Here is a 27,326-nt window from a genome sequence, read left to right as displayed (position 1 = left end):
ATGGCGGCCATCCAGAACCTGCAGCTGTGGTGCAAGCAGCAGTGCGAGGGCTACCGCGATGTCAGCATCACCAACATGACCACCTCCTTCCGCGACGGCCTCGCCTTCTGCGCCATCCTGCACCGCCACCGCCCCGACCTCATGTGAGTACCCCCGCCCGCACGCCCGGGCCCCCGCTCGCCCCAGCCCCCGCGGCGCTCGGGCTGAGGGCCCCGGCGCCCGCCTTGCCGGCTGGGCCGCGGCCAGTGAGGCCGAGGGTCCCCACATGGCCGGCAAGGCAGAGGGGTCCTCACGTGGCTGCGGCCGGTGAGGCCAGGGGTCCTCGCATGGCCGGTGAGGCCGAGGGTCCCCGTGTGGCTGTGGCTGGTGAGGCCGAGGGTCCCGGCACGGCTGGCAAGGCCAGGGGTCCCCACATGGCTGCGGCTGGCGAGGCTGAGGGTCCCCGCATGGCCGGCGAGGCTGAGGGTCCCCACATGGCTGCAGCCGGCGAGGCTGAGGGTCACCGCGCGGCTGGCGAGGCCGAAGGTCCCCATGTGGCTGCGGCTGGCGAGGCTGAGGGTCCCCGCGTGGCCGCGAGGCCGAGGGTCCCCACATGGCTGCAGCCAGCGAGGCTGAGGGTCCCCGCGCGGCTGGCCGAGGCCGAAGGTCCCCATGTGGCTGCGGCTGGCGAGGCTGAGGGTCCCCACATGGCCGGCAAGGCCAAGGGTCCCCACATGGCTGCGGCTGGCGAGGCCGAGGGTCCCCGTGCGGCTGGCGAGGCCAGGCACCTTCCGCTTGCCCTCGGCGAGGCCGGGCACCCTCCGTTTGCCGCAGGTGGCCAGGCTGAGCGCCCTCTCTTTGCCGCGGTCCGCAGGGCCATGGGCCATCGCTTTGCTACCCTCGGCGAGGCCAAAGGCCCTCGCTTCACCGCACTCGGGCCCTCTCTCCCCCTGGGCGCCCAGCGGTGATGGAAAGGGACCGGTCTCAACTCTTGCAGAGAGGATGCAGTGGGCGGACGGTCCTCCCATGAGACGGGAGCTTCGCTAGCTGCGAGGCAGAAAATCTCCAAGCAAATCTCCACTCTCCCTGTTTACCGGCCTTCCTTTCCCCCCCCCCCCCCTTCCCCATTTTCAAGGAGTTGTGGAAAGCTGTGGCCAAAATATAAACATTTAAAATATGTCCTTGCTGTTGCAAAACAAGTTCAGACAGCAGTTGGGAAATGTTTCCTTCTTTGCTGTTTGTGTTTGTTTAGGCTCCGCTTTCGTTGCGGAGCCAAATGGCAATTCTGCCAGTTATTAGTTAAGGAATAGATGCTATTTAAACAAAGTGAGATAGAAGCGCAGGGAGTTTCCAGCCAAGCCGCTCTGCGAAGTGTCTAATAGGAGCTGTTCAGGAGGAAGCTTACGCCTTCCCTGCAGCCCACTCGCTCTTCCATGGGAACAGGGAAAGTGTCCTCTTTTCAGAGGAGCTCTTTGTGAAGGCAGGAGTGTGGTGGCTGCTGGATTCCTACAAATCACTGCTTTTGCATTTGGAGCCTGGTCTGTGGGAGGCAAAGCGCCTTGCATTCCTTGCTGGCTTCTTTGCTCTTGTCCTATGGGCTTTGACCTGTCTCTGTCCAAATGTAAGATCTGGGTAGGTGTAATGCCAAAAGACGACACAAATTCTGTTTCCCTGGTTTTTCTTCTGGCCGTTTTCACTTTGAGGTGGGGGATTGAAGAGGGAGATCAAGGCAGGGGAGCTGCATGAAGATTTCCCTACAGTATTGATTTAAGCATTAGGCATCTTCCAGTCAGATGTGGTTGGCTAGCAGAGGACCAGGTTGTGTTTTCTGTACCTCACTTTTCTTCCTGCTCCTTGAATTCTGCCTTTTTCCTTGGGTTCTTAGGACAGTCTGTCATGTGGATTAATGTATGGAGATCTCGGTTGCAGGTGTCTCCCTTCCTGTGGAGACCTAAGGAGAAGACATTCTTTTGTTCTCTCCTCCATTTTTTTGAAGCTTCCAAGAGGCAAGAGCTGGCTTGAACAGCAGGCGAGGCCGGAACTGCAGGCGTGCTTTCTGTGTTGTCTCCTCCTTGCCGGTGCTTGGGCAGTCACCATGGTATTGCCGCGTATGGTTTCCTGACATGCTGTCATTTCCACGTGACTCCAAATGTTTCTTTTCCTTCCTTTGATTCATAGTCTATAAGATATGAAATACCGGGACAGAAATGTTGACATGACTGGGAGGTGCTCCTAGAAGGACAGCAGTCACTTCCTGGCCAACTGTGCAGTTGGCCCATCTGTGACATGGATGTAAACAGGGGCTCAGTGACTTGAGATCTGGAATAATCCTGCTGCACAGTTTAATGAGTTGTTTATAATCCTTGAACTGTGCACCAAGGATTGTGGATAGATTTATCTTAAATAAATGCCTCTCCACTGAAGAGGGAAAGCCTTCCTTGTGGCATCTGTCCATTCCTGTTGCACTGAAGAAAATTCTGCCTGACTTTATTCAGGACCTTGCATAAGCTCTTTCTGATATAGAGCAGCTTGGTGAAGACGGCGTAAAATTCAAGTAACAGAGAGTCTTTTATCTGTGATCTCCTTCACCAGTGACAGTCGTGTAAATGCAGCAAAGCACCAGGTGTATATCTTTGGATGGTCAAAGTCCTGCTGGAAGGAAATCACCCTTTGAAGTGGTTGGTGGACAAGGCTGCAGGGTGTCATGTGTACCTCAGCTCCTCGGGCTGGATACTTGTGCAAATTCTCTGTGAATCTCCAAAAGCCGCTCTGAGTTTGTGGCACAGGAGCCACAAGCAGGGAAGTGTGGCTGGGTGGGCGTGTGGCTGTGACTCTGACTTCCCTGGGGACTTGAAGTGATTTATCCTGAACTCCAGAAGCTTGCCTCTAGCACGGATCCTAGTTGCAGATTAAAAGCATCGTACTGAAAGTGAAGCTAGAATAGGATAATTGATGTTTGGAGAGCTTGGTGTGTTTGTAGCGGCCCTTATATATGAATCATTTACAGAACACGATTCAGTCACGGCATCAGAGTTTTGCAACAATGTGTTTTCTGTCTTGGTTTACATAAATGACGTTCTTGGGCTGAGGAGTGAACAGTATGGAGAGGGGATTTCTTGTTCGAGGAGGCTGGAGATGTTCACAAGAAAATTTCAAGCAATTGCAAAACTTGATCATAATAGCATGCTTCTCTCATGGGGTTGAGGATACATGGGTCAGAGTATAGACTGGTATATATCTCTTCCCCCTTCCTGTTTTCTTGCCAGAAAACATACGGAGAATACGATAACTTCTTTCAAACTTGGTTTGTGTCAGTCTGTGTGTTATCGGTGAATAGGGCAGGCTGCGTGAAATCAGAAATGCGCTTCCCACTCACTTCCCACTCACCCGAGAATTCGCAGACAGACTGGGCTCTGTCAGAGTAGGAACACACAACCGAATTACCATGGAAATTTGTTTCTCTTTCATCCCAGCTGAAGAGTATTTCATACCCAACCCCAGACAGGCACGCATGCTGTATCAGGCAGGTCTGAGTCCGTTTGCTGGGATGAATACAGAGCGCTGAAGTTCCTCTTGTCAGAGGAACGTAAAACTTCTTAGCTGTATGAGGTGGGACTCCGAGATGTGGGCTCTGTTTTGTGGCTGCTGTGTGTGATGGTGTTGGCTGTGTGAGCTCTGACCAGAGGTTTTAGTGGTCTGAGTCTGATAAATGAATTAAAAGAAGCAGGGGAACCATGGTCTCATGCTCACTCGGTCTGAAATAAATGCCAGATGTTGAGGAAAGGTTTTGATTAAGCTCCTCTTCATCCTGGATCTTGCTCTTTCCCAGATTGTTAACTGGTGTTTAACTCAGCATTCTGGGAATTGACTGGTTGTGAAATCCCCCTTGGCAGCTGTGCACTCAGACACGTTTGGTGGCTGGAGCTGAGCAGCTGCCTCCAGCCATGATTCCTGGGTCGTTGTCAGCTCAGCCAGGGAGGAGGAGGCCGTGAGTCTCCAAAACAGGCAGGAAGGGTGAGGAGCACCAGGTCATCCAGCCACTGCTGACCCTAGGCTTGAGGTGCTTGCCTTGGCTGCGCTGAAGGCAGATTACCCATGGTCTCCATCTCCTCAGCAAAGGGCTGGAGCAAAGCAGAGCTGCCGCCTGCTTGGCCTCCTCCAGGTTGTGTTTCCTGGGGAGGATGGCTCTGGGATAAGGGAGACTCATCCTTTGTTTGTCACCCTCAGCAGCATGTCAGCCGTCCAGTGAGATCAGAGAAGTTGTGGAGCAGGGGTTACGGAGAGGAGGAAGAGAGCATGGGGGGCATCTTCCACTTGGGATTCCCAGCCCTGTCACCTCTGCCCAGGTTGGCTGTACCTCCATAAAGCAAGCTGCTGAAAGGTCCTGTTCCCAGAAGAGCAGACTGGATTGAACCGTCTTGTTTGAGGACTGCGTGCAGATAGAGGATGCTTTTCTGTTTTTCAGTCATCCTTCTGACAGCACGTATCTTACGAAAACAGTACAGAGGTGCCTAGACGCAGTGAGGTTCTTCAGGACCTACTTTGCTTACTCTAGCCTCTGGGCCATTTTCTGTTCAGCCTGCTCCAAGGCAGCATTTCCCACGGAGCTGGTGCTTGCAGCAGCAGCAGAGATCCTTCCCAGGGAAGCATGTGTGCTTGGGAAGGACTGTGGCATGCTGTGCAAGCTCTGGGTCTGTGCAGCCAGAGCAGGGGGTGGTCACGGAGATTTTGGGGCATGGGAATTGCTCAGCCACTTTTTGCTAAAGAAGGCCTGGGAGCTAAGAACTTCTCTTCTTTTCCTGTGCTAGTGAACTCCGTTCTGCTTCATTTCCGACACTGGAGGCCCTCTCTTGGGTCAGATTTATGTTTCTCACCTCTTCCAATTAATTCAGTTGCCCATGTTTTCTCAGTGGAAAACTCCTACTTCTCCATTTGTATTAGCTTTCTTAAGATTACATTGGTGCAGAGAGCATTTGATATTCCAGGATAGGAGATGCACTGGCAAGATCAATTTTCTGAAGAAATATACGTAAGCTGTTCACCTGACCAGCCAGGGAAGGAGTGATGCTGGGAGGACAGGAGGCTCTTTAAATGACCAAGAAACCTGGCTGTTTGCACCCTCCTTTGGGGACAGGAGGGGATTTCAAACAGTCACCATCAGAGTTTTAGGTTTTTAGGTCTCTGTTCCATGCCACACAGCTGTGAAACTGAACACACACTACTGTAGCAAACAGCGTTCACCAGAGCAGGAGTGAAAGGTGCTGATGGACAGTAAATAAGTAGGTTCAGTATTATTTGAGAGTTTGGCACTGATCACTTTCATGCTTGTCCTGCCTCTGCATTTTGACGAGCAGAGCAAAGCCTGGACTTGTCATGGCATTGGACACCTTTCCAGTGCTCGGCCCAGTTTTGCTGCGCTCACGTGCGACTCCTGTCGTTCTTTGCATTCCTCAGCAGGGAGCAAGGAAGCTGGAGTTTTCCTTTGCTCTTCCAGGTGTTTTCCTGTGTTCGACGTGTCCATGCTACAGAGGCGCAGAATTTGGGAGCAGAATAGGGAGTGGGGCAGAGAGCTGCAAACAGCAGCTCTTAAACGGCTCTTAAAAAAACTAATTTTCTTGCCTGATGCAAAACAGGATGATTAAATCCATTGTTTCACTGAAGCTTTTTGACTTGTGATTATTTTCATTGTTGTTTTTAATCTATTGTCTCAGGGAAGGAAAATTTCCAGGCAGGAGCCTTGCTTGAAGAAAACCTCTGCAAATCCTTTTGATTTTGCACAGGAAAGAATATATGATTTAGAGCTGGGATATGCCTTGTCTTTACATGCTTCTTGGAGGAGTTGGACTTTGGATCTTCTCCCTCACCTCCTGTTCACTCTCTCCTTACCCAGCATAGTGGTGCCCGCATCTAGATATGGAAAATAGGGAAGGTGGCACAGCCTGTGGCATGATGGGCGAGCCTGTATTAAGGGGCCTCTCTTACCTATAATGTAATGCGCCACTTTCTTTACCGAGCAGATAAAGGACCCAGCTTGCTCCTTATCGTTACATGTCATGGAAAAAGCTCCCCTGCTGCAATACAGATCATGTGTTTGTCTCATGAATAGATCACTTTGAGTCAGCTTTACCCTGGCTTTTCACACTGTTTATCCTTCCCCCTCAGAGGTGAGGGACTAGCTGACAAGGGTAAATCTGAATTTGTTATAAAAATGTTGCTTACAAAAACAAAAGTTGGCAGCATATCATTTTTCTATTTCTTAATGGGAATTTCCACTCAATGATATAAGCCTTTTGCTCCAGAGTTTCTGGCCTCAAATTTTAGCTCTGTGCCAGCAAGTGCAGGGACTGTAAAGTGAAACTAAGTTATCGGAAGGAATTGTCCCTGCCTGCTTGCCTGAGTAGAAGGAAGCAGTGTTGGGGAACAGGGCTGCCAGCCGATAGTCGGTTTTATATTCCCAGTTTAGCAAGCAATGGTCAGTTAAAAAAAATCGGATGGTAAATATTTCCTAAGCAATGGGCACTCCTTGCTACGGGTGAGGGCAGACTGAGGACACCAGAAGGTGGAGGAAGCATGCTGTTTTGGGACTCTACCTCCAATGGCACAAATTCACTCTCCTCCTATATTTTCTTGCCTGTCCTTCCAGATCCCAATTTCCAAGTTCCCAGGATAGCACAGTGCAGAGAGAGAAGTGGCATCTGGGTTGGGCCAGAGAGGAGGAGAGCAAATCTGGGGAGGAGAGAAATATGTGGAAAGGGGAAGACAGAGGTGATGTCTGGGGATAGCAGAAAGGAAGAAGGATTGTTGACTTTGCAAACTGTAATTGGCTCTTTGATTTTGGTTATTGGTTATGATTACAAGCCAAAGGTAACAGCCCTAGGGAAAGGAGAATTAGATATTTACAGACAACTTTGATGTTATCAGTTGCTATTGCAACTACGTAGGCAAAGGTATTTTTCATGCAGGTTCTTGGTACAAGTTTTGTGGAGCTATAGCAGAGGAGGGAACAGCATTTGAAACCAAAACTTGGACCTGCAGCTTCTGAGATCAGAGGATGTGGGTTCATCAGAGAAATCTGTGATACTTGTGAAGTCTGATGTATCCAAACCTCCTCTGAGCTTTGAGATCTCTCTCTGTGAAGGCAGGTTTGAAGAAGGGAGAAGGACATGGATGAGACTCTTTGGAAAATACTTTTGGGGAGAGAGAGTGTTGCAAATCTGACTGACAGGTGTCAGTTAGTTCTTTTGAGGTAGGAGCAGAGCAAAGATTTTGTAAAAACATGAGTTAAAAGTTGCTCCTTGCTGTCACTGCAGGAGTCCTGAATCTGCATGGGATATTTTGGCATTGACCTGTCCTGACCGCGGGAAGCTGCAGAAGTCAGCCCTGCAAGGATAGATGTGCCAAAAATGTGCTGTGATGCCTGTTGACAGACGGCTGTGCCTGCTGGGTCTCCTGCACATTTCTGTCCCGGGAGATGCAGCAGGGCTATGGCTATCTGGAGGCTCAGATGGGATCTACCACACTGCTCCCTCTGCAGCTTCTCTTAAAAAGCAGGGTGGAAGGAGGTGTTTCCTTAGCCAGTGAGGCTCAGAGAGGTTTGTGAAGCTGGAAATGAAGCAGCTTGCTCTATATCAGCAACTTGATTTTTTTTCTCTTCTTTCTGTATTTCAGAAACTTCAACTCCCTTAGTAAAGAAAATGTGTACGAGAACAACAAGTTGGTAAGTGAATTTACTGTTTTACTTCTGGTCTGCAGTACAACCTGACACCTTGCTTACATGGTTTAGCAAAAGAAACCCTGCAAATGCAGTGTGCTAAGTGTGCCGTGTTCAAATCATTTGACTTGATTTTGAGCTGTGCTCAGTGCCTTGGTCAGTTGTAGCTAGAATTGAGCAGGAGGATCAATATTCTCATAACCCCAGTCTGGTCAGGCCTCAGTGGTGGGGATGGCAGAAAAGGCAGACGTAGCTATGATAGTCGAGGATGTAGAGAAATGGTTTTGAAGGAAGTGCTATCAACAGGATAGGGAAAAGGGAACTGGCTCCCAGCAATGAGTGTGGTCTCTCCCTTATCCGGCTGGAGGCAGCAGCAGAAACTGAGGTGAAAATGCTGGAGGTCAGGATGCGGGCACGAACATGTTGAGTACATGCTGCTTCTGAGGGATGGAGCAGGAGCTGGGAGGTAGCTGGGATGGGAGAGGAAGTGTAGGGAGTCTTTCCTTGCTTCCAATCACTCCCAGTGCTGGGAGTGAATGCTTCTGGAAGGTGGAGAGGTCTTAAAATCTTGTCCTCCATGGACTCATCATTCCAGAGTGGGATTTGAGTTTCTCTTGTTCTGTCGACGAAGGAACTAGAAGTTGGGCAGGCCAGCCCTCTCCCTGCACTGGGTTCAGGCATGGGCTGAGTGCTTCCAAGGAAGGATTTTTTCCTCCCACTCTCCCTCCCAAAGTCAGAGGCAGCAGATCAAAATGCTGCTCTTCCCTTGGCATCGTTCCACACAGCTTCATGGCTGCTTGGCAGGAACCTGGGATGTGAGCAAACCACCACAGCTTGCTCTTGTCTGAACTGGAGGAGTGACATCCTCTGATGCAGTGAACTATCTGAGGTGGTCCTTGCCTCCAGGAGAGCTAAGCGTGGTGGTCCTGGGCCTTGTCTCCCTTTTGGTCCTGGCACTGTTCACACCGCCCATGACAGGTCCTGTGTAGTTTCCCCCTGTCCCCAAACTGGGGCTGCAGCATATAAGCAGTTATTCAGACTCTCTGGGGTTCAGCCCTGCATGTTCTTCTCTCCTAGGTGAGATTCAGACTGAGTTTTTTGCCTGCAAGAGCTTTGGTATTTGCCAGGGGTCAGGACCTTTCCACCATGGACTGTCATCCTGGGCAGAGTGCTGTGAAGCCCTGCATGTTTTTCCTTCCTTGAGCCTGTCTGATGGTGTCTCTTCCACTGGTGACTTTTCTTTTCTCTGGAAAATGAACTGTACAAGGCCACCTCCACTGCTTTTATTAATGAAAAGCTTTTCCGAGCCTGTCATTAAAATAGTTGCTTCCCTCCCTTGTGGTAGCCTGTTCTTCCTTCCTTCCTCTTCCTGCGTTTCTTAGTTTGTCCTTTATTTTGTGTGCTTCCTCTTCCTTACTTCATGTGCTGTAGGATGATTTGTCCGTGTTGCTCTGTCACTGCTGGTATCCTTGCTGGCGTGGCTCTGGTTTGAGTGGAGCAACACGTCCATCTCCCTGTGGTACTGGGCCTTCCCTCCTCGGACCGCGCTCTATCATAGGGTTTTTCCCTCTGACTGTCCTTGGGGCATGAGTGGGTCTGATTTCTCCCGGAGCTGTTCCTCTGCTATTGTTTAGACCCTCCTGGATGCCTCACTGCTCAATAACTTCTTTTCAGGAGCTGTACTACTCAACCAAAAAGAAATCTTGTCCAGGCTGCAACTTGCCATATAAGGTCTTTTTGCTGAGGAGGAATGTGTCGCTCCTCAAATGCCAAAAATAATAATAATAACAAAAAAAATCTGTGGGTGGCTTTTTTGCTGAAAGTTTCAAAAATACATAAATAGGAGAAAAGTTTATAGAAGCCTTGGTTCCGGTTCATTCAGGGCCAATGGATGGCGGTGGCATGGTGTAGCAGATGCAGCAGTGGCCTGGCATTGGAGGAGAGCTGTGCCTGACCTGCTCAGATGCCCTCGAGCGTATTGCTTTGCTTCCTCTATGCCTCCCTTTGCAAAATGGGAGCAGGGGCACTTACCTCCCGTTGTAACTGGTGAAAAATGCAATGCAGAAGTAAGGTGTCGCTTCTTTAAAGGCCAGCCTTCGCAGGCGGGTGGAGAAGTGGGACAACTGGCCCATGTTCACAGAATCACAGAATCACAGAATCACTGAGGTTGGAAGGGACCTCTGGAGATCATCTAGTCCAACCCCCCTGCTCAAGCAGGGTCACCTAGAGCATATTGCACAGGATTGCATCCAGGCGCGTTTTGAATATCTCCAGAGAAGGAGACTCCACCACCTCTCGGGGCAACCTGTTCCAGTGCTCTGTCACCCTCACAGTGAAAAAGTTTTTCCTCATGTTAAGATGGAAGTGTCTGTGTTTCAGTTTGTGCCCATTGCCTCGCGTCCTGTTGCTCGGCACCACTGAAAAGAGTCTGGCCCCATCCTCTCGACACCCTCCCTTCAGATACTTGTACACGTTGATAAGATCTCCTCTCAGCCTTCTCTTCTCCAGGCTAAACAGGCCAAGCTCTCTCAGCCTTTCCTCATAAGAGAGATGCTCCAGTCCCCTAATCACCTTTGTGGCCCTTCGCTGGACTTGCTCCAGTAGTGCCACATCCCTCTTGTACTGGGGAGCCCAGAACTGGACGCAGTACTCCAGATGGGGCCTCACCAGGGCTGAGTAGAGGGGGAGAATCACCTCCCTCGACCTGCTGGCAACACTCTTTCTGATGCAGCCCAGGATACCATTGGCCTTCTTGGCCACAAGGGCACATTGCTGCCTCATACTTAACTTGGTGTCCACCAGCACTCCCAGGTCCTTCTCAGCAGAGCTGCTTTCCAGCAGGTCAACCCCCAACCTGTACTGCTGCATGGGGTTATTCCTCCCCAGGTGCAGGACCCTGCACTTCCCTTTGTTGAATTTCATGAGGTTCCTCTCTGCCCACCTCTCCAGCCTGTCCAAGTCTCTTTGAATGGCAGCACAGCCCTCTGGCGTATCAGCCACTCCTCCCAGTTTTGTATCGTCAGCAAACTTGCTGAGGGTGCACTCTGTGCCTTCATCCAGGTCATTGATGAAGAAGTTGAAGAAGTTAGGTGGTGGTTCCGTTAGATCTCGCAGCAAGAGCAGTTCCCAGGAACACGAGGCGGCTCTAGGCAGCAGTGACCCTAAGTCCTAATGCTACTGTTTCCATTGCTTACCTAGTCCTGGCCAAACCAGGTGTGTTCATAGAGCACCACCTTCTTTGTGGTCCAGGCCTCCCCTTGTGCGTTTTCTGTGCCTTTTGCGATCTAGCATAGTGAGGTGGCATGGCCTGTGTTCCCGCTAGGCCGCACGCTAGGAATGCCAGCAAGAAAATCTCACTGGTCAGACCAGTCGTGCAGCCAGTGCAACGGGGAACACTCCAAGGAATATATTAACTACTTGGTTACAAACAAGCGAGTGCCAGGCTGGGCTGGCAGCCGGGATGACGCAGCCAGAGGTAATTGGCTGAAAGTGTGCTTAGTGTCTGTTAAGTTACATTTTTACTGGGATACCCAATGGAAAAAAATGGTAATTATCTTGCTAAAAAAATAGTGGCTGTTTGTTTCTCTTAAACAGGGATAGCTGGCTTGTAAACTAACCCTGTTGTGCATCTGTGCCAGAGGTCAGATGCAGAGGGTTTTAATGTGTTCAAGTCTTTCTTTAACTCTTTCACTGTGGGTTTCTGTGGCAGCACTCCTGCAGGTGCTGTTTTCCTTTGCTGTATTGGCATTTCAAAGGGGATGTTCCAAAGGGAAAGGAAAGGGATTTGTTCCTGTAAATCAGGAAGGAAGAAGACTGAAGAAAGTCCTTAGCAAAAGTCCTGCAGCGAGTTGAACAAAGGCAGAGTTGTTTTAGTGATCTTGCACTTTTTTGTCCTCTAGTAAAGGCTCTTGTTCAGAGGTAAAAGAAAATAACCTGTTTCCTTCTTTATCTGATTTTGCTTCTGCAGTTGCAAAGCAGAGGGCATCACAAAGAGGAATCTTTTTTCCTAAAACATGTTATGTTAGGTGGTGCAGAAATGGATAACCTGGAAGGGAGTTGGGTATCAGGAAATTTTCTGTATTATTCCTCTCTTCCCACTCTCTGGTCTGGGAGAAATGGTTCCCTTTTGCAGACTGAGATTTCTCCCTGTTCAAACGGAGAAGAGCAGGCAGTAGGCAGGAACCGTTAACATTTGCACAGTGCTTGGAGAGAGAAAGCTGCATGCAAACACCTACCACTGCACCATTAATTGAGGAGCGCTCCAGGTTGGGCTGGAAGCCTGAAAGCAAGTCTGCCAGTCTGGACTGACACATCCCCTTTGGTTAGGCCTCGCTGTCCATCTCTGCAGCTGTGCACATCCAGATAGAAGCAGACTCGAGGAAGAGCAGGGGAAGCCCAGGTGAGTTCCTATGCAGTGAGTTACGACCAGCTTGCCAGGCCAGATTTTTGGCTCCCTGCCTGAATTTCTCAACGTTGTGGCTGGAAGCCATGACTCTGTTGGTTCCTGTAACAGCCATACAATGTAGGAGTTAAACTGGTGCAGCTGTTCACCAGTAGAGCTGTTATTTGAGTGGGTCTGTTTGCTCTGGAGTTTGGTACTTCGGATGAGGAGCGGCTCTGCTGCCTGGGTTGGACTAGACCCCTTTTTCTTTACTTCCTTCCCTAGGCATTTCGAGTGGCGGAGGAAGAGCTGGGGATCCCAGCCTTGCTGGATGCAGAGGATATGGTTGCTCTCAGGGTACCAGACAGGCTGAGCATCCTCACCTATGTTTCCCAGTATTATAACTACTTCCATGGACGGTCACCTAGTAAGTACTGTTTTTCCCTGGAGGGGTGGGCAGGACTGGGACTTAATTCTGTGCTTACCCTTGCCTCCTAACAAGCTTGGAAAATCAAAACGGGTTGCATAGAGGCCTTTTGGTACCAGAACTATTTCAGTGGGGGATCTCCCCTCTTTGCACCCTGGCCTGACAATAGCATCAGTGCTTTTGGAAGGGCACAGTGCTGTCCCTTGCCTTTAGTGCCTTAAAATTTAAAATTCAAACTAAAATTTCTTAAAATACAATCTAAAATTCAAAGAGGAGCACTGAAGGTTCCCCTCTGCACTTCCCATCTGTGGTTTCCTTTCTCAAGCCCTTTCCACCTCCAGCCCTGTTCCTGTCCTTGCCACACTGGGAGGCTGGTGAGAGCGTGGAGTCTAGGACAGCTGAAGCTTATCTGTGAAGCTAGCTGCACTGGTGTAACAGCATCCATGGTAGGGCTTGTACAGCAGATCAGTACTGGTATAAGGAAGTAGAAGAAAACGACCCCCTTAACTGACATAAGGGTTGTAGCAATTCTTTCAAACATAAAAACAGGCCACAGGGCTGCCAAGACATTATATTCAGGTACTGGAGAGTTTATCTGGGCTCACAGGAGCATTATTATAGACTTGGTTTATATTTGGCTTTAAGCTCATACAAAATGAAATAATACGATTATCCAATTTCACAGGTTCCTCCAGAGGAAACTTTAGAAAGTGGGACATGAATGACTTAACTGGTTAAGGTGAATCTAGATGGAGAATACAGATTCATATTGAAAATGTCCTAAACCTTGGAAAGGAGGCACAATTCTCTGAAAGCTGCCTCTAATATCTAAACTCTTCCCCCTCCTCCACCTCTTTACACATTTGAGCATGCTCTCTCTTCCACTCCACAACCTCTTCCCTTCCCCATCCTCATTTTTTATTTCTTATTTTAAATCCATGCTGATTGAACTAAAACTCTATCATGTTAGTGCCAGGTGGTGGGATCTGGGTCAGTGTGGGGTCTTTACCCCCTTCCACAAACATCTCTCCTACCACGTCATCAAGAACTGCACGTTTTTGTACTCTCTAGTGTCCCACAAAATGCTTTGGTTGCATTCCTATTGCTAGGGTGAGTGTGCTTGTCTGAAAATGAGCCCAGCTAGGAATGTGCCTTCTGACACTGAGCAGACTCCAAATACCATAGTCCTGCCCTTCAAGTGGACTCCAGCAGGACCATGAAATAAGCAGGATGCAGAAGGCCAGAGAAGGAGAGCAGCTGATGTTTTATTGAGGTCATGCATTTACAGAAGAGCAGAGTTGAAGCCACCCATCTTTGTGCTGGGCTTTGGGAATTTGATAAATGGAACGAGTGGGAAGTGAGAGCATAGTCTGGGTCTAAACAGTTTGCAGAGTCGGATGTCACCAGTCCACTGGTCCCTGTGGTGAAAGAGCCCTGGCTGTTTATTTGGATAGCAACTTTTCATGAGAGAAGACTGCTGGGAACTGAGCTGCCTCTCTACTCCCTTCACCCTGCCCAGACTCCCTCTGTATTTACTGAGAAGGGTATAATCTCTTTTCAGACAGATGGTCATTTAGTTGGTTGTTCTTAGAAGTGAAGCAGTGGCTCAAATAACTCTGCTGAGTTCCCACAAGGAATGCAGAGGAGTCTAATTCACAAAAATAGCATCCCTGTGAGCTGTCTGGGGTCCTGTCTGTCACAATTGTGCATGAAGTCTTATTTCCCAGGGAAGTCTCCTCCTGCACTTCCTAGGGCATGGGGCACTCATTCCCTGCTCTTGACTGAAGTATGTTGGGGATTCCCTTTTCTCTCTTCCCAGCCTTTTGTGACTTTAGAGGGATTCTCTCATTTGCAAAGAAAAGAGGATTGAGCATTTCCAACCCTTCTGTGGGGAGTCCTTTTGGTTTCTGCATCAGCGCCACCATGGTACCACCAAGTGTCTGTCATATAATTGCCCATTTTTCATGATCGTTTCTGTTTCTTGACAAGTCTGTTTGCTCCATGAGGATCCCAGCTGGGAGGTGGGCTGGACAACTATGTCAGTGAAGTTTCAGGGTCTCTAGGAAGTCTGGAGCAGAGCAACTTGAAGCAAACCCTGTTTTACTTCAGTTCCTTAGCTGTGATATTTAACAGCAGTGCCTGTTTCAGTGGTGCTCAAATCCAGTCAGACTGTTGGCCAGATATATACCGAAGGTCTTGTCCATACCACTGAGGCCTGGTGTTTTGTATTTTTCTGCTGTCTTGTTCCCCCCACCATGGGATTTCCCCAAGAAGAAAAAAAACTGGCATTTTCATCTGTCAGTTGCTTCCAACATATGTTGGTACCACTTATCTGTCAACTCTTGCCCCTCACTCCGCTACAGAACTGCTTGTGAAGGAAGCCTATGTCTCCTTGTATGCTTTGTACGATACCCATCAGGCACCTCTTGATCTTCTTGTAAAGTAAATGACTCCTAAGCCCACGAGTTTGCCTTATGTTCCCTTAAAATCCGCCCTTTGTCCTTTCTTCCAGTTGGAGGAATGGCTGGAATCAAGCGTCCATCCTCTGAACCCCAGGACGAACCTCTTGGGAAGAAAGCCATTTCAGAGCCTGTTAAGCCAGTCCCTCCAAAACAGCCTCCTGCCCACCCACCAGCCACGGCTAAGCCAAAAGAAACATCTCCAGTCACCACAGTAAGAAATGGGGTTTAGGACATTCTTTATGTCTTAAATTTTTGCCATGAGCTGGGGAATATTATGCTAGTTCAAGGCCTCCTAGTGGTGAGGACTCAGTCTCTGAAGTTTCTGCTCCCTGCTTATAGGATTTAATCCAGAGGTCTGGTTACTGCTGGTTAACTGCACGGCTTTGGATGGGAGTCACTGGAAAGCCACCAGCCAGCTAGCATTCATCTAGTGGTAAACAGGATATGGCTGTTTTAGGAGATGGCTGTGTTGTTCCTAGTCAGTAGATCTTGGGGATGGAGGTTTTTATTTAACAGAACGTATTATTTTTGCTGGAAAGCATTGATTAAGTTTGTGGAAACAGTTTCAAAGAAGAGTAGAGATGAAAACAAGGTGGAAGAAGGGAAGCTTCTCTCTCACCAGTGGAAGGACCCTTCCCAACTGGTTCAAATCGGGAACCTTTGAACCTCAGTTTCCCTAAATGCAGACAAAATGCCCTGGTTCTCTGGCTTTGTGGGAGAGAATTCCCCTTGGTCTGTCCTGCCAAGGGTTGTTGCAGTTTGTATAAACTCAGAGATAGCTGGAATAAGGGTTTGCATATCACTTCTGTATCTTACCAACTGGCTGTGTACCTTGAATGCTCGGCTACCTGGGAGGTTCGTAGCTGTATGCTGGCTCCCACAGGGTGCTGCCTGCTCACCCACTGCTTCTCCCCCCCCCACAGAAAGGGATCCTGGCAGAGAGTGGGAATATCCGCAGCAGCAGCTGTGCTATGTGTGGAAACCATGTCCACCTGGTGCAGCGCCACTTGGTCGATGGGAAGCTCTATCATAGGAACTGCTTCAGGTACAGCTCTTCAAAGTGGGGGCAGATGCCTATGTGTTTCAAGGGGCAGCCTGGCTCCTTTGGGATTGGAGGGATATGTTGCTGTTCTTCTCAGCCTAGAGCCTGCGAACTCTGGCGGTCTGCTTTCTTTAACCCATAGCCAGCTCTCGGGAGCTAGGCTTACTGTGTCCTGGGCAGCTGGAAAGTTCTTCAGGGGGTTTGGAGGCACATGTGGTGCTGGGGACATTTGTCAGAGTGGAGGCAGCTTGGGCCTCGTCTTGGCCCGTGTTTAAGGGAAGGTCTTTGCACAGGTCTGTTCTCATCTACGCCTTTCATACTTCAGGCCGTGCTATTAGCAATTCCTATTTTGGTGCCTGGAGAACATGCATACATGGGCTGCTCACTGCCAGTGTGGTACCTTCACCCTCCCCATGTTGGCAGTGGAAATGTCCCTGCACTCTCCTGTGCTCTATAGGATGTTTTCTGAGACTTTCCTATTCACAGGTGCCATCAGTGTTGGAACATGCTTCTGTCTGGGGGCTACAAAGCTGGGCCTAAGCCAGGTACTTTCATCTGTACCAGTCACCAGCAGCCAGATAATGTCTGGAACTCTGGGCTCCGGACCGGGAATAAACCTGAGAGCACCCCAACTCTTACCCCTGCCAGGGCAGTCCAGAAACCTGCAGAACCCAAGAAACTGGAACAGATGTTGAAGAAACCAAGCCAGGAAGGCCTTGCTAGTTCAACCAAGCCATCTGTTTCATCTTCTGGAAGTTCGGGCTTCAGAAGTCTAAATGTGCCATGGTCCTCTTCAACTGTAAATAAATCGGATCACCATGAAGGTACCTTGTCAGCAAATAAATCAGATCACCGTGAAGGTACCCCACCAGGGCCTCTTTGGACAACCTCCACAACAAAAGCACAGCAAGCTCGAGAAAAATTTTTTCAGTCATTAGAGTCTCCCAGCAATAAAACCCCTGACACCAAAACACAAGTCCCTTCTTCCCATGGCTGTGCTAGAACTGACTTTGCCAGAACCACTCCTGAGGTCAGTCCAGCGAATGTTGAGAAGGATCTGGCACGTAACCATGTTATGCAGGCTTTGGCTGGATCAAACATCTCTCCAAACAAGCCAGGAGGACTCAATTCCACTGGCTCCCCAGCATCCAGTAGGTAAGTCCTATTTCACTTTCCTTTTTTATTCCCAAGATGACCCTTGGGATAATTTGGAGAAGTCTCTGCATCTTTCTTCCCTTCTCCCTGACCACTTCTGTGGGTGTGATTTAAATACAAGTAGAGGGGCTCATCCAAGCCTTCAGAAGAGAGGCCAAAAAAAAGGTCTGTCCTTTCAAAAAGACTCACTAAATTTTTCTTTTTTGCAGTGGCAAGTTTTCTCCCACCAGTTCTCAATGGCAGAGTCCAGCTCTGAAAACACAGCCCAGCAAAATAGGGTACACAGCACTGAAACAGGAGAAGGTCTCAGAGCCTCTGCCCAAGAGCCAGGCTGCCAGCAAACCTGTTGACTCTGTGCAAAAACCCGAGTCTAAAGTCTCCAAAGGTGAGGATGACAGGTTCACATGTGGCTCTGTATGGACACAGTATGCCAACTTTATGTCCTTCTCTTGGGCTGGTACAATGAACGTATCAGTGACTCCTGTACTTTCTATCTGTACCACTGCATAAGGGTTTTCTGAATTCTGGGGCTCAACAGCTCCATCACTCCCTGTGCAATTGCTTCCTCCAGCATGGAGTTTTTTTTCTCTGAGGTTCTTTAGGTTTTTAAGCTGTACTAGCTGTCATCAAGTGTTGGGATCACGATGAATTTCAGAGGCTTAGGTAGAGGTGGGAGACCTTCCCAGAACTTCAGGGTGATGGTTGTTGATAGGGCTTACATAATCTCCCTGTTTGTTTTGATCTGAGCTTACATCATGGTGACTAAGCATCGTGAGGGATACCATTCTGGGGGTACACTATGTCTTAACCACTTCCTGACTGCCTGGTTCTTTTGGGCCAGGAACACTATCTATCTGGTGTTTGTTGTGAGCTTGTGTTCCCCCCCCCCCCCCCCCCCATCATTTCGGCTCCAAGATCTGAGTTGTTTGTGGTGTTGCCAAACACGCGTGTCTGTTCATCTCTATTGTGGCTGTGTTTCCTGTATCTGTGTAGGGTTTAAAGCATTTGAGTTGAAAGGGGCAAAATGCCACCAAGGTTATTACTATCTATTGCACAGGAATCTGTCCATCTTAAGCTTGTTGAACTGTGGTTTGCTACAGTAACGTCACAGTATCTAGCCCAATGCATGGCTTATGTCCCCCTCCCAAGATCTTCCTGAGATGCAAATCTGGCTTATATCTTTCTATCAGATCTGGTATTATCCTGCTATGTCCCTTCCTTTAGGAAGCATGAACATTACTGAAGACAAGTCTGAGAGCCCAGCTGACTGGAGATCTCGGTTGAAGCCTGTAGTCAACAAGTGAGTGTCTTGGAGCCAGCGTGTTTCCATGAGAAGTAAACAGATATGTCCATGTCTGCAACCATGTTTGTTGCTGTAGGCCTGTGTGCATGCAGGAGACGAGCTCTTGTGTTTTAATGCTTCTGGTTTTAAATATTTGATGGAAAAGACAAAGGGTTTTGTTTCTGGGGAGGGAAATATGCTTCAGATTGGTGACCATGATTAGGAGAGTGTTGACTGTTCTTTCTTCTGGATGGAGATTCCAGCCCTGGATGCCTGGAGCTCCTGTTGTGGACTAGTTTGCTGGAGGGATGGTTTTCTGTCTTTGATTTTCCTCTTTGCAGAGACCAAGGTGGCTCTAAGAAACCTTCTGACAACTCCCAGATGGGAACAGAGAGCCCAGCACGGAAGGAGATAAAGCCGAGTCCGTCTGTTGTCCCATCAGCAAAGCAGAACTCTGGTATGAAGGATATAAGCTTTGCTTTGTTCTGCTAGACAGGCAAGGCACAGGCATTAGTGCAAGATTAAGGAATATGCAGGTGGTGCTTGCTTCTTGCTTTGAGATATTCTTGATCTCTTCACCTGCTTTGGCCCTGCAGTGCCTTTTTTTGGAAAGCCAGCCCTCACTGAGGAGAGGGACTCAGTTTTCATAGACTGTCCCCTCTTTTACAAGACAGGAGGCAAGATTTTGCTTATGCTGTCTTGCATAACTGTGTAAAGGTGAGAAATTTTGGTCATTGTCCTCGACCTTTCATTCTTCTCCTCTACCCTTCTCTCACACTCTTGCATTGTAATTGGTGGTTTCTCTCTATTTTGTTTGGGCTTGTGCCCCTCACTGTAGTCAAGAGAGGAGAATTAGGACTAGGAATGAGGGCAGCTAGTGGTGAGGATCAAAGACTCTGGAAAATGAAGGGATTTTTTGTGAGACGAGGGTTGAAACTTCTTACCTAGGATCTGTCTGTGCTTCTTAATCTAGCTTTGTCTGGTGGGTTCATGAAGAAGCTGCTTCCCAGTTCAGATCTTGTCAGGAGCTGTCAGAATTCGAGAAAAGGCTGGGAAGACTGTGGAGGTTCTTTCAAGAAGGAGGAAGAGGAGGACCAGTTGAAACAAAGCACTGACACATGTAAGGTCATTTCTACCTCCTTAAAGCCACTCTCTCTTCTGAACTGTCAGGGGATCAGGGCTCAGTGAGGGAGACGTTATTCCCAGTTTTCTGTGGCCAAGCTTGTAGGTGTTGTCATGGGAAAAATCTGTGTCACTAACCCTTGTTAACCAAGTTGGGCAAACCAGGAACCAGCCAGGGAATTCAGTGGATAAAATTATTCTGGGATGGAAAGGGAAGAATTTAAAATAGGGATTTGTCAAGGTCCATCCTCTGTCATTCTTTGACATAAAGCTGTGAAGAGGAGCATCTCCTAATTTGGGGAACTGGGATCTAGTTGAGGGCTCTGTTCCTCTTTAGTTGAGTGGCTTTGGGAAATGAAAGGAATGCAGAGAACTGCCAGCAGAGACTCTGCTGGTGGAACCCGCTGTAGAAGCAGCCAAAGCTGCTGCTGCTTGGACATTCAAAGAAGTTCTGACCAGTTTTGACCTGTCCTTACCCTTAAACCAGTTTTTTTCATCCTTCTGTCAGTTCAGCCTCAGCTTTGCTGCGTACCGCTTCTCCTTTGCCCAGTTATCTTGCTCCTTTCCCTCCTACCTAGCCCACTGCAAAGCAAATGAAATGTCGTGGAACTAACCTGATATTTGCTGCTGTCTTGTTTGCTCAGCTTATTTGTTTTCCCCCTTCCTCACCCTATCTGGCTCAGTTTTACCTATTTGGACTAGAAGCTCCTCACAGCAGGGCTCAGCCCTGACTCCAATGTTTGTGTCAGAGGAAGCAGGATGGGCCCCCAAGACTGGATGACCTCATCCTTTACTGTTAGCTGTTTCTTGCACTGCCCTTAACCTTCACCTCTGACAGCTGATAAGCTTTCAAATTCCAATCCCCTTGTCTATTTTAAGTTTAGCATGCTTCTGCTGCCATTATTTTCCCAAAACTTTCCATCCCATTTTTCCTCAGACTTATTCTTGTGTGTATTTCATGGGGCTGTGGATGGTGACCATTTCTGCAGATTATTAGTTTTCTCTAGCATAGGTAGTATTTTCTGTTGAGAAAAGAGACTCCAGGGTTCTCTTGCCACCTGTCCTGTTTCAAATTTTCAGGCAACCAGCCAACCCATCCTGTGTTTGCTGAGACAGAACCTGAGAGTTGGATTGTGATGCTGAAAGAAGGGGATATCAGCCCCTAAGCTGGTCAGGAGAGTGCAGTTTAACTACCTATTCCCCTCTAGCCACCTCATTCTTGTTATGATCAGTGATGAAGCTTTCTGCTGTGGTTGGAAAGATGCAGAGATCACCCAGAAGGAGTCTGGAGATGCAGAGCCAAGCAGGAAGAGGGAGGTGTTGCTCAGTAAGCAGCAGGCTGCCTGTGGAAGGCCAGTACCCTGCGAGAGGAACCGTTATGAGAAGTGAGAGTCATGGGCAGCATAGGGGCAGCAAGCCACCTATGCCCAGAGGGGAGAGTAACCTGGAGACCAGCAATGCAGAGACAACACCGCTGACTGCCACATCCAGCACCCAGCATCTTCTCCTTTTGCACTTGTCCTAGAAAACTGTTACAGCAAGACCTGGGCAATTTAAGAGCTGTCCTTGAGCTCTTCCATGAATTTCTCATCAGCCACAGTCAGCGCAGTTGCCAGAGACTCTTGAGAGGCTCCCCAGTCTGTCTCTCCTGTCTTTCTCCTTCTCATATGTGTGCTGAACCTGCACCACTCCTGCCTTTCTTACAGCCCTGCTCTTTTGATACTAGAGGTTTTCCTTCTTATCACATCATCCACGTATGGCTGTGTTCTCTCTCTGTGGTAATTATCCATCCCAGCCCCTTGGGTATCTGAATACCTCACACTCTTCTGTAGTTATCCTTGCAGCACAGTTGGGCAGAGGAAGCTGAGGAACAGTGGAACCAACACACATTGCTTAAGGATTGATTTTAATAGGTGTCCAGGGCCTAAATAATACTGTGTAGCTGGGCCTAAGGGACTTCTCACCTAGGAAGTGTTTTGTGGAAGGAATTGGACCTTGGTTTCCTGAGGCCCACGTTAAGATCCCCTAGACCATCTTTGTTTCATCAGTATTTACTGATACCTCTTTGTACATGAGCGCTAGAGGGGCATTTTTAAGTGTAACATGATGTTTCCTGTGGTAATACACAGTATTTCTGTTCAGCATTTTGGCAACTTAATAAGGGGTGGATTTTGCCATGATAAATATCTTCGAGATTTATTAAGTTAGTGAATGAATACCAAAGTTGATATTCCCACCAAGAGGGTGCTTGCGAAGCAAGCTCCAAGATCACATGACGGTTAGGTGACTGCTTATGTCCTGAGGAGGCAAGCGGTATCCTGTGGTCTGAGTGTATGTGAGTGTCCAGCAGCAAGGAGTAAATCAGGGCTGTCCGGTCTCCCGCCAACAAATCTCTCACCTCAGTCGAGGCCTGCTGATGTGTGTGTGTTGTCAGTGCCCTCTGGGTGCAGGGACCTGTTCTGCTCCCAGGTGTTATAGGCAGTGTCCCACAGCACAATGTTACTGAAAGTTTGTTGTGGGGTTTCTTTTTTTTTTCCTTTCTAGTTAAGCCCTCTGCTCCGAAAAGCATCCAGAGCCCTGAAGCAGTGTCCCCAATCAAGGTACGGCTGGAAACCATGTGTAAAGGGCACAGGCCAGGGGTGCTGTGATCTTGCTGGAGTGATCGCCCTGCAGAGATGGAGACTAGCCCTTTTTCCTCATCAATATGCCTCGGATCATTTTATTTGGAGGATTTATTTAAATTCCCAGGAAAGGGGTGAAAGGCTCTGGGGCAGAGACAAGATGGAGATACTGCAGATTCTCTCCCATGCAAGGGGGCAGTAGAGCCTGGAAAAAGCTGGAATATGACACTAATAAGACAGTTTGTTGCAATAAGACACAGACAAATTTCAAATAACAAATTTCTGGCAGACACAGCCCCTCCCAACGAAGGAGCAGGAATGTCTGTGGATTGACTGTGTGCAATGGCCAAGTTACAGGTCCTGTCTGTGAAAGACAAGGAGTGAGTAGATGTTATTACCCTCAGCGAATGTGTTACAGCGCTGTAACATTCCAGCGTGATCACTGCTCTGTTGTGAACAACCAGCTCTGCATCTCTGCTGACTCAGCCCTTCCAGAACATGGCTCTGCAGTCAACCCCCTTTGTCACTTCCCAACTCTGTTGAAGCTGTGCCCTCAGTGGGCAGTCTGAGGAGAGTAAGCTGTATTTGTTCCTACCTTTATTTTTCTAGCTGCACCCAGACTATCTCCCCGAGGAGAAAATCCAGGAGAAGGTGCGTGACATCGAGAAGCAGCTGGATAACCTGGAATTGAAAGGAGTGGATCTGGAGAAGCAGCTGCGTGGCTGCGAGGGAGGTAAATGAGACCAGAGGGCCAGCTCTGCTACAGGGGGGAAGGTGTGAGGCTCATGTCCTACCCCTGTGCATTCTTGGCTCCTTTTCTAGGAGTTCATGCTACATGTGGAAAACCAGGTTTCCAAAGGTACCTGAGATAGCAAGAACTTTGAACCAACTCTTATTGTTTCCTTACCTGTTGTTTCGGCAAGGTTGTGCTGTGTTAATTTGGCCAAGGATCAGTAAGTTTGGGGAGCAGAAAGCTGCTGTTGATCTGGCTTTTGGATCCCAAACCATACTGGCCGTCACAGCTGGCTCTGATTTCACAGGGCTTAGTTCGTTCAGAATGGCAGAGTTGAGCTGGCCACGTGGAAGATGAACTGGATGCCCTGTGATAGAGTATCTGTGGGTAGCTTCCTTGCATCTGCTGGGGCAGATGTGCATCTATTCCCTAGAAATGCCAAGGATGAGCTGTTTTCACTTGAGTTTGCCTGCAGCTCATACAAGTTATCCTAAGCTGTTCTTCAAGTGACTGTGTGTTTGAGCAGGGGGAACTGAACTAATGCAGCTCCTGGAGGTGTCTTGGCTTTTGTCTCCTTTGCAGATGAGTCAGAGGATGCCCTCATGGTGGATTGGTTCAAACTGATCCATGAAAAACAGCTGCTGCTCAGACAGGAATCGGAATTGATGTACAAGTGAGTGCAGCCAGATACTCATCCATCTGTCTGTGCACCTACATGTGAGCAGTAAGCAGTAAAGGAGAGGGAGTGGGGCAGTCCAAAAAATAATGCGCTAGTTGGTGGGATGGGGGGTGTGTTGAGGAAGTCTCTGGGAGACCTGCCAGCATCCTGAGGCATTAGTTGATGGGCTTTTGACACCTTGGATGGATGGAAGAGCCCCCAGGGTCTATGATGAGCCTGTGAGGAGGGAAACATTACAAATATGGTAGAAGAAGATCCTCCCTGCCTATGTGGTGGGCCTTGCAGAGGTGAAGCTTCAGCATGATATGAGAAGGGTCCAGCCCTTGGGCATGGAGATGCAGTAACACATACTTCTGTGGTCCCTTTCAGGATGAAGCAGCAGAAGCTGGAGGAGAAGCAGTGGAGCATTGAGACAGAGCTGCGGCACCTCATGAGCAGGCCAGGTGAGGACCAACTGCACTGAGAGAGTCCTGCTGGCCCCTGGCTATGCAGAGTCCTCACTTTGTGCATCAGCCCCAGGATGTCCTTCAGGTGTGAATGACACTGTTTGCCTGACAGGGATTGGTTTCACTGGGGGATCTCTCCTGATTGAACTGGCAGGGTGCAGCCCCTCCATTACACCTCACCCACCATGTTTTCTGAGGGGGTGTAAGATGTGGCCCTGGGTGTGGAGGTAATCAAATTTGGGCCTGTGAGAAGAATGTGTTGGAACAGGGTGGGAGGCAGGAGAACGTATGGCCTGAGCTGCAGTGGAGAAGTGCCCGCTGTAGCTGTGAGATGGACTTCCCTTTTCTTGTGCAGAGGAACTGAAGACACCCAGGGAGAAGGAGCGAGAGAAGGAGCTGCTAGAGTCATACCTTAACACAGTCAATGATCGGAATAATATTGTGGAGTGCCTGGATGAGGACAGACTCAGGTGAGGGGCCTCAGGTGGTGGGGGATGAGCCAACACCAGGGACAGTTTGTGCTGTGCTCTCTCCTCTCCCCAGGCTATAGGGGTGGATGAATGACTGTCATTCAGATCTCTGCTCCATGAGGGTTTGGTGGTGATTTGTCAGCCAGCCATCTTGTCTTAAATGCTGCTGCCATTGCTTCCCTGGCAGCTGTTAGAAACAGGGGTGAGGACTGCAGCCACATTCAGTGCTCTCTCAAGCTAATGCTGCTCTGAGGACAAGGCCTGTGAAAACGAGTAAGGCAGAGGGAAGGGAGGGAGAGGCTGGAGACAGAGCACTGGGGGGAGAATGGACGTGACATGGGAACCCCAGGAGGACTGTGGGATCACGAGGATATGAGTTTGTTCATCTGCTGCAGGAAGTGAAAAGAACAGCCTTAGACATAGTGCTGAGAGTTGGATCCTCCCCAAGTTCAAAGGAAGACTGCTGGGTTAAGTTGTTGGATTTGTGGCTCATGTTGTTGAGAGCAGCCTCTGTTTCTCACCCTCAGGACACTGACTCTACCTTAAGGATTCTAAGAATGCCCAGGCTTTTGGCTCTGGCCTCACCCAGGCCCTAGGAGATAGCGGTGTGTTTGTCCATGACTGCAGTAGACAAACATTTCTCCAGTACCGTAGGCTACTAGTCTCAACCTTGTGTTCATCTCTTAGGGTGTGGTGTTGCCTTACAACATAGTGAACTCAGATGAATCATATGCTAGCTGGGACTAGCATAGCATTGAACTGCTACAGTCTGGAAATCCCCACACAGGCCCTTTCTTTAAAGGAGACCAGGTGCAATTTGCTGGTGTCTAGGACTTCTCTAACTGTTTTTCCCCTGCACTCTTCTTGAGGTGCGCTCTGGGGGTCGGTCACTTCTGACTGGGTCACTTCTGAGTAGCCTCTGGCCTTCACATGTTGAACTGTCTCCCACCCAATCATGAAAGAGAGCAAACAGTTTTCTAACACTATCCTCTTTCACTGCAGAGAGCAAGAGGAGGACCAGATGTTGGCAGACATGATCCAGAAGTGGGGTAAGGGCCATTTCTACAGTTACAGAGCAGCACTGGGCTGCACTGAGGCTGTGGGTCTCAACTTGCTCTGTTTGCTCCCTCTCCTGCAGATGGACCTCGTGAGACCCAGGAACCAGAGAAGAAGAAGAACAAGTTGCGCTTGTCCAAAATATGGAAGCAGAAAAATAAGAGCTAAGCTCATATTCCCTTGCCCAGTGCCTCAGAGAGGGCTGTTAAAGGGATGTTCTTTCCTCACTGCTGCTTTCCTGAAGTAATGCAGAACTGTGATCAGGCTGCTCTTCCTTCTGACATGAAGACTGCAGGTTTGCGGACCAAAGGGACCGCGTGAGTCCCCCCTGTCCCTGATATGGGGTCCGAGTGCATTTTTCTGGACAATGGACTTCTAAGACCTCTTCTTCCTCTCCTCTAGCTCAGAGCTGGCTTCAGCCTCTTTGACAGCTCAGGAGGGCAGAGCTCAACTCGCCTATCCACTGCTCAGGTGTCATTACAGCCCTGAATGCAGGAGTATGGCACTGTGTGTCACCCCACAGTGCCACACTCCTGCCAGATAGGACTGTGTCAATGACCATGTGTTGGTCCACAAAGGGGCAGTTCTCCCTCCCTCTCTGCATGAGCTATGGCTTTTTGGCCAGGCTCAGAGATGCAGAGAGAGAGAGGTGCTATGGGGCATGAGGCATCGAGGACCTCTCCCTTATTACATCAGTGCAAACTGGAGCTGCAGACCCCACAGCCAGGGGAGGCAGCAAGCAGAACCACGTCCTTGTCTCTGGGGTGGGATGTCCTAGACCCAAAGAAGTTTCGGCAGCAGTGCTCCGTTTTTAGACCTCCTTTAGGGAGTAGCCATAGGCTGGTTTCTCAGAGCTGTGAGGAGTTGCTCACTGCTTTGTTCCCTCTGTGGGGGAGGTTTGTAGTTTCCGTATTTCCCTGGTGACCACATGATGAATTAGAATTTTCATTGCCTGTGGCCCATCATACCACACAAGTCTTCTTTTAACAACCAGGTGCTAACAGGGAGCAGAAGGGAATAGTCAGGTTTGCCTCACCCCCAAGTTTGTGTATGGGGACAGACACTCATCTCCTGAGTCTCTATTCCTGGGCAGCCAGCGCCCTCAAGGGGTGCCGGGGTTCACTGTGATGGGACGAGGACAGTAAGAGCAGCACAGGACAGGTACTGGGCTGGAGGCAGTGAGGCTCTCCCCTCTTCCCTCTGCATACCCAGAGTGACTGCAGCCAGACACCTGCCCTACAGGGCCAGCATCCTCTCTTCCCAGTCAAGCTGGAGAGCAGGAATGGAGACTGTCAGGGAGGGATCAGAATTATTCATGATGCCTCTAGCTCTGGTAAGTAGATTCCCCTTTGCTTCCTTCCTTCCTCCAAGCCAGGGAACCTTGTGGTTTTTCCAGGTCTTGTTTTCCAGCAGGGCCCGGGATTTTGCAGGGCGGTTTGCTGCCCCGCTGTGCCCGGTGGCAAAGCAGAGGTAATGCATCCCTTACCCACGAGGTGGCAGTGGGACTCTCTGTCCAAGACAGCCCACCCTGGGCATGGCAGGGGTGTGCTCAATGAGGTACCAAGTGCCCAAGGAGTCTCCTGGTACCTACAGTATGTGCTCCTTGTGTACGTGTAGCGGGGCACCTTGTACCCGCATATGCTGATGTCTAATAAAGAATTGCTGGAGCAATATCAGAGTCGAGCCAGCACAAGTTTGGGTGCAGCTAGCCCTGGGTGCTGTGAGCACTTCCAGTACCTCTCCTGAGATAAGGGCACCTG

The 27,326-nt window shown here is 49.3% G+C and overlaps 1 protein-coding gene across 3 annotated transcripts; it reads left to right on the top strand.

Annotated features, from left to right (window-relative positions):
• MICALL2 (MICAL like 2) lies at positions 1-27,288 on the top strand. Of its 3 annotated transcripts, XM_067306475.1 has the most exons (17): positions 1-143; positions 7,648-7,696; positions 12,357-12,498; positions 15,011-15,171; positions 15,884-16,005; positions 16,489-17,157; positions 17,367-17,542; positions 18,382-18,457; positions 18,781-18,896; positions 19,413-19,559; positions 22,106-22,161; positions 22,792-22,915; positions 23,498-23,588; positions 23,964-24,037; positions 24,396-24,510; positions 25,513-25,559; positions 25,649-27,288. In XM_067306475.1, exons 1-17 carry the CDS (start codon positions 1-3, stop codon positions 25,732-25,734), a joined length of 2,394 nt encoding a protein of 797 aa, XP_067162576.1. In that variant the 3' UTR covers positions 25,735-27,288. The 3 variants fall into 3 exon arrangements, with proteins under 3 accessions (XP_067162576.1, XP_067162577.1, XP_067162578.1); XM_067306476.1 differs by lacking the exon at positions 24,396-24,510 and having other exon boundaries at positions 25,649-25,729; XM_067306477.1 differs by lacking the exons at positions 23,498-23,588; positions 24,396-24,510; positions 25,513-25,559; positions 25,649-27,288 and having other exon boundaries at positions 23,964-24,012.
• Positions 27,289-27,326: the final 38 nt, after the last annotated feature.

The sequence above is a fragment of the Apteryx mantelli genome, chromosome 16 (genome assembly GCF_036417845.1).
Source record: "Apteryx mantelli isolate bAptMan1 chromosome 16, bAptMan1.hap1, whole genome shotgun sequence".
In the NCBI taxonomy this organism is placed as follows: Eukaryota; Metazoa; Chordata; class Aves; order Apterygiformes; family Apterygidae; genus Apteryx; species Apteryx mantelli.
This window is presented reverse-complemented; position numbering and strand designations above follow the sequence as displayed.

Bases quoted from the DNA above. Each gene is read 5' to 3' on its own strand.
- MICALL2 (XM_067306475.1), top strand. From the start codon at position 1: ATGGCGGCCATCCAGAACCTGCAGCTGTGGTGCAAGCAGCAGTGCGAG. The intron at 17,543-18,381 runs GTGAGGATGACA...CCCTTCCTTTAG, and splicing joins CGAGTCTAAAGTCTCCAAAG to GAAGCATGAACATTACTGAA. The intron at 22,916-23,497 runs GTAAATGAGACC...TCTCCTTTGCAG, and splicing joins GCTGCGTGGCTGCGAGGGAG to ATGAGTCAGAGGATGCCCTC.